General features: G+C 40.0%; 1 protein-coding gene across 4 annotated transcripts; it reads left to right on the top strand.

The window, feature by feature from the left end:
- The first annotated feature begins 1731 nt into the window (after window positions 1–1731).
- On the top strand, window positions 1732–9902 carry abi3b (ABI family, member 3b). 4 transcript variants are annotated; one of them, XR_013812680.1, is made up of 9 exons: window positions 1732–2023; window positions 2217–2384; window positions 2723–2902; window positions 3172–3230; window positions 3804–3884; window positions 5728–7608; window positions 8467–8519; window positions 8791–9019; window positions 9528–9902. XR_013812680.1 is itself a non-coding variant. In XM_079757537.1 (6 exons), exons 1-6 carry the CDS (start codon window positions 1880–1882, stop codon window positions 6191–6193), a joined length of 1098 nt encoding a protein of 365 aa, XP_079613663.1. In that variant the 5' UTR covers window positions 1732–1879; the 3' UTR covers window positions 6194–7923. The 4 variants fall into 4 exon arrangements, 1 of the variants encoding a protein (XP_079613663.1); XR_013812681.1 differs by having other exon boundaries at window positions 5728–6929; XR_013812682.1 differs by having other exon boundaries at window positions 3807–3884.
- Window positions 9903–10131: the final 229 nt, after the last annotated feature.

Raw genomic sequence — 10131 nt, forward strand, 5'->3', positions numbered from 1 at the left:
ACAAACATTTATTTTAGAAAACTCTGCTGTAGAATCACTTAAAAAAATCAGCACAGAGGTACCTAGGGAAGTGTTGAATCAGAATATGATGGAGTTTGAAGAAAACTATTCGACTGGCAATTTTAGGATTTTTTTATGTCTGACTATTTAGTAATATATGTGTATAGGGGATTATTTTTAACAGCTACTTATTAAAAAAAATGTGAACAAGAAAATGGTGGAGTTTGTACAAAACAATTAGATTTGATTATAATATATATTTTTTAAAAACTTCCTGCATAGCAATGCACTAATATGTGGTAAGACATAAGTATTTAAACAGGGTAGTTTACGAGGTGCACATGAATGCACCATGAAATCCCTGTCATCACAAAAGCACTTTATCTTAAAGAAATGTAGATGGGCAATCGCTTTTAAAGTGTAGATGCCTTGACCATACTTCTCCGAAGTGCAGTCAACCCAACTCAAATGGATTCTGATCTGTCTTTCCTCATTGTCCCATTTCAAACTCTTGGTTAAAGGTTTAAGTAAAAGAAAAACGGTAAATTAAAATGTGAATTGTAATTTGAATCAGAGACGTCCTATTGGGAAACGTTCATAATTTTCCCCTTACGGCAGCCAGGTTCAACCTACAGGATGCCAAGAGGACATGAATGATCTATAAAAGTTAAGATAAGGTATGTGGTGTGTTCTACAGTTGCTCATAAAAAAGATTGCCCTGATGATTGGGAGAAGCGTTTTTGCTGATCTGCTTTGTCAGTGTCTCAACACAGATTCAAACATTTTTATTCTTCTTCATTTATGATTGTGCATATTCGATTGTTGATAGTCCAAAAGAATGACATCATAAATGTCATTAATATCTCTTGTTTAATGATTACCATGTACACCAGACAGCCATTGAAAGTCCAAAACAATAAAGTAATTACAACTGTTTCTTAGTAAATATGAATTATATTATATTAAAGATTTGTATACATTTGTATATATTTGTATATTTTTTCAATGTAGGCCTAAATAACCAAATATGTTTCGCGGAATTTATGAGGATCCGTCGCATGTTGTTCTCATAAAAGTCATCATGACAAATTAATGCTTTTAGAAGTAAAGCAGCCTACATATCAGGCAGAGTAAACATGGAAATTAAAAGATAAGGTATTCTCCTTCGGTTAAGTTCTTTGGTCACATGGGTAGCAGGCCTGACAGGTGGCTCGGAGGTTGCTGGTCCATAGCAGATGACTTCTTAGATTCTAGATGATCATTTTTCATCGATGGTTGAGAACAATTTTGAATAAGTATTGGAACAGTGAAAACGTGTATTTGTAGTTTGTTATTTTTAAATGTGTACCCTATAGTGAAGGTAGTAAGCAAACAAGGCTTCGCCGTCTACCCATTTCTGAGAGCCACCGTTCAGAATCAGCAGCATTACATGTGCCGGTGCATTGTGAACATTGTTCTCTAGTCGACAGTGACACCTAGTGGCGGTGAAGGGAACGGACGCAAGTGGTGCCGTGACAAATGTAACTTCACAACCTGCCTTGCGTCAATAATAATGGTATTTTCTGGCTAACAACAACGTGTATACTTCTATCAACCGGCACTGCCCTCATCTGCATGCACATCATTTTCTGTCAGCAAGTTGCACACTTGCCTGAAGCAGGATGTGCGCTAACCACGGAGCGGAGCAGTGGGCGTTACAAGGTTTTATTTTTTTTACCTGAGAGTGAAAATCTTTAGCCTGCGGTGATTCCGCATTCAGCAGGACGCCCATTCTACCAGACTCCGCTGACATTTCTCAAAAAACGGTGGTCTTTCCGTAGCTATCGCTAAGCAATTTAAGAATAACTGCATCTCAAAGTTAAACTTCAAAAGCGAAAGTATGGAAACAATGGCGGACCTGAAGACTTTTTCAGAGGTTATTACGCAAATATTACAAGACGCGCCAAGTGCGAGGAAGGGTCTCGCGGACAACCAGACCAACCTGAACCAAGTGGCCGAGTACTGCGAGAAGAAGTACCTGCAGGTGAGTCCACTCAGACTTCTACCACCGCAATCAATCGGAGACACGGTGGGCACCCGGAAATATTACACCTTTCTTTTACTTTATAGGCTTACCGATATTATTGTCATAAAAAAAAAACACATACATTATCATTACGAATCGAACATAAAGTTGTGATCTTCTTAATCACAATGTGTAACTTAAATTGGCAAAGGCAGAGAATCCAACGAAGGCTCTGGAGGAAACCAAGGCATTGACCACCCAGGCGTTGGCCAGTGTGACATATCAGATAAACAGCCTGGCGTCCACTGTGTTGAAGCTGCTGGATTCTCAGGCCTCGCAGGTCAAAGACATAGGCGCCGCTGTCAACATCCTCTCTCAGGTGAGCGTTCACCACACAAAACCAGGTTTGCTTTTAACGGCCGATTTGATCATTTGCCCCCTTTGTTTAATACATTGTTCTTTATTGTATTTTGTTTTTTGTAAGTATTCATTCAACTCTTCAATGGTTTAATAAATACCGACAATTATGTATAGTATATGATAATTATGGAACTAAGTTATCAATGTGTAGTCAGAAGCATATTGAAAAAAAAGAAGCTTAATTCGCTTAATGCCTTAAAAAACATTCACTGTGGTAACACTCATTGACATTCATATCCAAGACTGTAGCCCTCGTACACTGTGCTTCCTAATAACCGCAGTGCTTCTCTCAACCAGACAGTGGCTGTTCACAAGGAGAAAGTGGCCAGGAGGGAGATTGGCTCATTTAGCATCCCCAAAAAGATTGCCCGTACCAAATGTATGACTTTACCAAAGTCAGGCATAGAGCCCCAGCGCCGCTACTCCAGAGAACCCATCTCTTTCAGCACCCTGGACTGTATTGGACACTCTTTTGAGGTAAAACTGTTGAAGTTTATTCAAACTATGTACTGAACTAGGTACTTAAACTAGGCCATGCATAAGTCGCTCTGGATAAAAGCATCTGCCAGGTACATTCAAAATATTAAAAAAAAACATCAGCGGCTGAGCATGTCATGAATTTCTCTAACCAGATTTAGTTTCAGAATCACTTATTGGTTTCTCCGATTGTGAGATGCAGTGCTCGTGAGGTTTTAACATGAAAATGTAACTGCGATTTGTCTGTCTGTCTATCTGTCTCCCCATAGTTTCCTGTTCAGCCCTCCAAGAAGAGAACGGGGAGTACAGGAAGCACACACAGCTCCATGTATGAACACCTATTCTATTATGAACACCTTATAAAGTCACTCTCTTCATTATGCTTACATCAATGCAAAGTCAAGTTGTGGATTACATTAGGGAGCCTGTATGAATCACTGAGGCCTTTTCTGTATCAGCAGACTAAAGCTATATAGAGGGTATATAAGAGGTTGAAGGCTATGTGTGAAACTTCAGGTTTTGCTCAAAATTAAGGCTGGTAAGCAGGTCAACACCTGTTGTTGCAAATAGCGTCAGCCATTTTAATCGTGTTAAACAAGACCCACAGGAAAGATGGGTCGTAATATTCATGTAGATACACATGACCTTTACACCGTTAGGCGATGATATCCGTCTATATATAAATGTTTCATTTGTAAGTTTGGTTCTATCAATATAACTAATCTAAATGAACGGCATAAACACATTCCTGCTTATGGTTGTCATATAGTTGGTCAGAATAAAATTGGAACTGGTTAATGAATACAGTTTTGATAGTGTCCTCAATGTAGATGACCATTTGTTTTTATTAAATACAATTTCAACTTTTATATTAAATTGATTATATTTGTTGCTTTTTCAGAAGACGTGGGCCTGTGGAGTGTCCCACGGTTCCTCCCACTCTACCCAGTGAGCCAATCAGCGGTGCCAGTGACCGTTACGGGTAAGGCGTCATTCTCCTTGCCTGACCATTGGTGTGCCTGACCATTTTGCATTGGACAGAGCTTGACAGCAGGGGTGCAAATGGAGAAGTTAAGCCCAAAGCACACGGACCACAAATTTCTGTTCATGTTTGTAGCTTAACCCATAAAGTAAATCAAAATATATTGTTTTAACGGAGCAAATCTGACATGACACGAAGGTTGCAGGGCATTGAATAGGACTCAAGTCTATCTTGGATGCGAACATTTGAAGACCTGTGATGGTTATTAAAGGCCTTTGTCAACATTAACCACGATTGTCACATTCTGATGACAACACAGCTACACAGCTGTACAAACTTATGCACACACATCTCCATATATGAACATGGAGCTTTGACAACGGTGTGCTATGCACACCGTTGTCAAACACTTTAAGGAAGTGCTTGACAATGGGGCTGCGCTGATGTGCCGGCTGTGGTTTTTCTGATAAGAGAGAACAGAACAAAAGAGAAATGACACAACAGATGATCGATAAGAGAGACAGACAGCTTTGTGTGTCGTTAGGCTACTTGATTTATGTGGGGATGATTTGACAGTATATCGTTCGCCACTGCCATTGCAACTCCAATATTTTTTTCTGCTCTGTGATTAATTAAATATTTGTTAACCAGCCTGTGTTACTTGAGTGGGGACCATCCCTTAAGGGTGGTCTTAAAGCAGGTCATGGTTCCCACTTCATGCAGCACTGAGTGGAGGATAAATAACCATATTTGGGAGAATCATTCGGTCCCTGTATCACTTTCAATTGTCAAGGCTTGTAGCGGCCCCATTAACTAATTTCATGCTTAATAGTGAGGATCCGAAAGGCTTTTCAATGTCAACAGCAGACTCAGATGATCTTTAACTTTTGCAAGAGTGCTAGTGGGTATCCCTTAAAGCGGAACTGAATCAAATTAGGAAGTGACAGTCAATGTAAGAATGGGTGTCAGTCTGGTGTCTACTATTCCCTACTGCGGTGCGATGCCCCAGCCACATACGTAGTCAACATTCAAGAAATGTATTTGAACTGTATGAATTGTATTTTATCGAATGAATTATTTCGCCATTATGGCGATCATGGATTTACACAGCCGTGTGATTCACACTGACAATACAGTCTATACATCCATACATGCAGTGCAGTGATATGAAATCGTCATATGAAAGAATCCAATTGGTCAAAGGAAGAAGCAGAGGTATTTCTGCATTGCTCCGGGGTTAAAGACTAAGCTGAAATACATTGCCATACATTACCGTTACAAGAACAGACAGAGTTACTCACCCTGACTCCATCAACAGTTTCATCATTCATTGTGCAGCTGGCCGGCTGCGGTCATGTAGTGAATAAATAAGATTTCCGAAATAGTTGATTACCACCTGCGGCTGTCTCATTTCTCACAACTGTAATCAGAAGCAAATCCTATTCAATATCGTTCTAACTTCACCACAGTTTGTAAGCTGACTTCAATGACAAGCTTTGGCTGCGACCAAGCTGGTGACACGTACAAGCTGTAGTTTTAAAATGGGAATATATATATATATATATTTATTTATTTATTTATTCATGTTTAATTTTTTGGGAACCTTTTCTAGGCTCATCCTGCTGTGGATACTCATCAATATAAAGATGGACTCAAGTAGTGAATGTTGCTGTTCCACTTTCATGCGAGATAGAGATAATGCTTCAAGGCATGGGGTTTAAGCACAATAATCAGGGTAGAGACAACTCAAGCTACTGGGGATGTGACCAACCTTAAACAGCCTGCTCACTGTATTTGCTACCACCTCATGGCGAGCGCTCCTTTCCTTTTCTCACCAAACCAGACCCAGCCTTGGCATCGCGGTGGCCCCTCCATCCGTTCCTTCCTTCTCTTCTGGATCCAACTTTGGCGCTGACAGCCTACCTCCTCCTCCTCCGTCTGAACCTGGCTGTCCAGACTCATCTCCACCCCCACCACCGCCTCCCCAGCTCGGTTATTCAGACTCATCTCCACCTCCTCCTCCACCTCCAGACTCATCCCAGGATGGTTTTCCTGCTCCACCACCAGCGCCCTCCATGACCTCTCCCGGGGACTTCCCTCCACCTCCTCCAGCCGGAGGTCTATCGAACGGGAACCTCCCCCCGCCACCACCTTCAATGCTCTCCTCAGGATCTCCTCCACCCCCTCCCCCACCTCCTCCGATGTCTTCATCAGGGCCTCCTCCTCCACCCCCTCCCCCACCACCTCCGATGTCTTCATCAGGAGCTCCTCCTCCACCACCACCACCACCCCCACCGCCTTCCTGGTGAACTAATGAACATTGAAGCGTAGCTCTGAGCTAAGAAGACTATTTTGATTGGTCAGAAACATTTCCCATAAAGCATTGCTGTCGGTTCTTCAAGGGCACTTGCTATGTTTTCTTAATGGAAGTCTTTTGTTGATCTGTTTCCGCCTGCCTTTGTATGGATAACAGCACAGCAAAGACTGGGCATGGTACACAGGGATTTGTTTCTCCTCTCCACATGCGAGTTCATCCTTGAGCTGTGTAGATTGTTCACTCTCATTTTAGTGCTCTGCTTCCTCCTGTCGCTTCCCCTTTTTCCTTCCCCAAATAATGGACAACATCACATGTTCTCTTTCGCTGTACTTAACACCTCAAGGCAACTTTGCCTATTTTTTTTCTTTCTCAGAAATGCGTGTGGATGGGTAATATGTTTTGCCCAGAGATCTAGATGAAATACTTAGCTCTCATGAGTGTGCATTCCTATGTGCTGGATGACAACACAGCGCTTATATTAGTTGAACATGTTTCAACACCACCTCTGCTGCATTCCTACATGGCAAGCTCAAACTTGGAGCTGCATGAGGATACATAAAGTGGCATTTTTAGCGTAGGTGAGCAAGAATATGTTTAGATATGAGCAGGCAAATGAATAATGTACTTGGGAGTTGCATTACAAAAAGCCAACATATGACCTGATACCATAACAACAAATATATCACGGCAGAAACTGGATCTAGGAACAAGAATTGTGTCTACCTAGTGTAAGTAAATGGACTGAATGGGAGTTTATTTGTAGCACTTCTACGTAGCTCAGCTACGTTCTCATGGGGTAGTCACAAGCCCACATTTTACCCGCGCTATCTTGCTAGCCAGGCCCAGAAGGGGAACCTTCGATGCAAATGAGTATCTGCATTATATGCTTCATTCAGTCTTATACATAATAAAATGTAAGAGCAAGATTTTAATTTGATCTAAACGCGAACTAAAAACATTAACAGATACAATATCTGTATAGATATATACTATATATATATATAATAAACGTGAAGGGCTTTGAGTGATCATGCACTTGAAGTGATCTTATACTAGCAGTGTGTTTCAACATGGCAATTGTCTATCCAAACCTCCTGTTCAGAGCAATGTCATACCTACTGCCATCTGAAATATACAGCCATGTCTTTTTGCATGTTGCAGGTTTAACCTAACTTTTAACAGGGGCAGTCAGGTAGGCAGGTATGTTGAGAATTTATGGGACAGGCATACCTGCTCCCAGATAGGCGCTGGAGATAGGTACTGTCATGGTTACGTCACTCACTCATTTCAACTTAGGGTGAGTTTAACTGGTTCACGGACGCCATAAACCGACTCAATAGATAGGTAGCAGGCGGTTTATAACATCCGTGTTTTTTCTGAATCAAGCTACTCGGACTAATTGCAAAGGTAAGACAGACTTGTGTCGTTCGTTTTCATCATTCCTGTTTGTCTTCCTCACTTTGCTAGAGCTGAATGAAAGCATATTATTGATAAGATGAATTGTATTATTTTCTTACTAAATCAGATCAACCTGTCTTCACCTCTCTTTTATCTACTTAAATGTTTTAACTTTAAACCACATTTTAGTTATATATTGTAGTCAAGATATTCATGTAAAATACAACTTTCTGTTCACTATGAGCAAATAATTAATTATTACTCATTTTCATTTAGTAAATTGTTGCGTCATTATTTCCATTGAATAAAATAGATGAAGTTGAATGTGCGTGTAATTTTTTTTGTTGTCTTATCCATGTAACTTTGTGAGCCATGCATATCATTGAATGCACATGACACTTATGTCTAAATTCACCTATATATTTTGTTACTTTTAGTTATGTACTTCCAACCATTTATATAACAACAAATCTTGCCACTTATCAATCATTAATGAATCTATTTTCTGCCTTTAGGTTGACAATTAGGTCAAATTGTTGCAATAGATAAGGGTTGAAGAAGTAGTGTCTCAAAGTTCAAGGTTCCAAACACTTGTAAACACAGTAACTTCTCAATGAGCCCTACAAACCCACTGAGACATTATTGATTCAAATGATCATCGGTGCTGATGCCTTGACGTACAGTGGTGACGCAGGATGATACAAAAGAGGGTTGAGGGGGTATTAGGATTAGGTTATGGAGATGATGGAGGATCAAATATTAGTGTTGTGTTAAACTGAAGTCAGAAATAAAACATCCCGTTCTCTTCACTGCCACAAAGATGTGCACATCATCACATGCTTCCGTCTTTTGTCTCTTCCTTTGTAGGAGTAAAGCCCTGAAGTGGAAGCCACCATGTTTATATATTATACTAGCATAGAGTGAGTATCAGCCTCTTCAACTACCCCTACTAGCATCGGTCTCTACTCATTTAAACTCCTTAGTGACCGCACTACCTGGGTTCTGGGTTTGGGTCCCACCTGTAGGCATCCTTGAGGCAGATGCCCTTACCCCTTTTAATTCCTGATCTTTAATGACATATAACTGAATTCACCGTCAATCGCCTTGGCAAAGTGTTGCATAAATAGTCATGGCTTCAAAGTGATATCTGTGATCCTGCAGGATAAACACAATAAAAACATCTCCTTGCAGGATCCCCTTTATATTCCTGGGATTGGCTTTATGCATGGTCTGCTGTTTGAAGAAAAAAACCAAGCCAGAGGTTGAGGAGACCCTGGAACAGGACCAACGTCCCCCCATGTTCATCCCCCCCCTGTTCGAGGAGGGGAGCGTGGAGGCCGTCCATGGAGGCAGGGTCTCTGATTTTTATGGCCTACCTGCCTATACTCTGCAGGACCACAACCCACCGCCGTCCTATTGGGTACAGCGACCTGTTTATGACACACACCGCACAATACACTACACTCGTACATTCTTGCCCGCATGAATATAAAAGTGTAGTGTGTCGTTTATAATACACACAACACAACATACTACACTTGTATATTCTTGCCCTCATGAATATATATATATATATATATATATATATATATATATATATATATATATATATACGTGTATCTATTGTTTATCAAATAGACACACAACTAAACACACTACACTTGTATATTCTTTCCCTCATGAATATTTAAGTGTAATCTATGTTTATAACACACACAACATACTATACTTGTATATTCTTCCCCTCATGAATATATGAGTGTAGTTTGTTGTTCATTACACACAACACACCACATTTATATATTCATGAGGGGAAGATTCTATCTCTCCATTTCCGAGATATGTTAACTTTTTACCAAATATGACCATTGGAGGGGTTATTCAAAAATAGATGCCGCATGTACTCTGCTTCTTCTGCTTTCTTTCAGGAAGCGTCCTAGTTCTACTCAGAAGCACAACCTCCATACACATCATTCACACTGCAAACGCAGATTGGACAGAACAACGATGATATCAACACGCGCCACACACCCTATGCTCCACATGCATAGGATGGATTTTAAAGTTAAACCATAGGATGGATTTTAAAGTTAAACCATAGGATGGATTTTAAAGTTAAACCATAGGATGGATTTTAAAGTTAAACCATAGGAGGGATTTTAAAGTTAAACCACAGGAGAGATTTTAAAGTTAAACCATAGGATGGATTTTTTAGTTAAACCATAGGATGGATTTTAAAGTTTATTTAATATGATGTAAATACTGTATTTCTATGTTTTTTGTGTATTTTATAAAGAAATGTTGAGTCCAATTAAATGATATACAAAATACACCAGTTTTTTTGTGCGGCCCTGAAACCTGATAAAAATAAATCGGGTATAAATGCAGTCTTTCGGTTCCAAATTAACTAAATAATCAAAAACAATGAAATTATAATTATGAAAGTTTACAATAAAAGCAGTCACAAAATCTTTGTTGAATGCTAAGAGGGTTCTGTAACATTATGCTCAGGAAAATAAGCGAAAATAAGGA

The sequence above is a fragment of the Pollachius pollachius genome (genome assembly GCF_949987615.1).
Source record: "Pollachius pollachius genome assembly, chromosome: 19".
NCBI classification, from domain to species: Eukaryota; Metazoa; Chordata; class Actinopteri; order Gadiformes; family Gadidae; genus Pollachius; species Pollachius pollachius.

Bases quoted from the DNA above. Each gene is read 5' to 3' on its own strand.
- abi3b (XM_079757537.1), top strand. From the start codon at position 1,880: ATGGAAACAATGGCGGACCTGAAGACTTTTTCAGAGGTTATTACGCAA. The intron at 2,024-2,216 runs GTGAGTCCACTC...AAATTGGCAAAG, and splicing joins GCGAGAAGAAGTACCTGCAG to GCAGAGAATCCAACGAAGGC. The intron at 3,231-3,803 runs GTATGAACACCT...TTGCTTTTTCAG, and splicing joins GGAAGCACACACAGCTCCAT to AAGACGTGGGCCTGTGGAGT.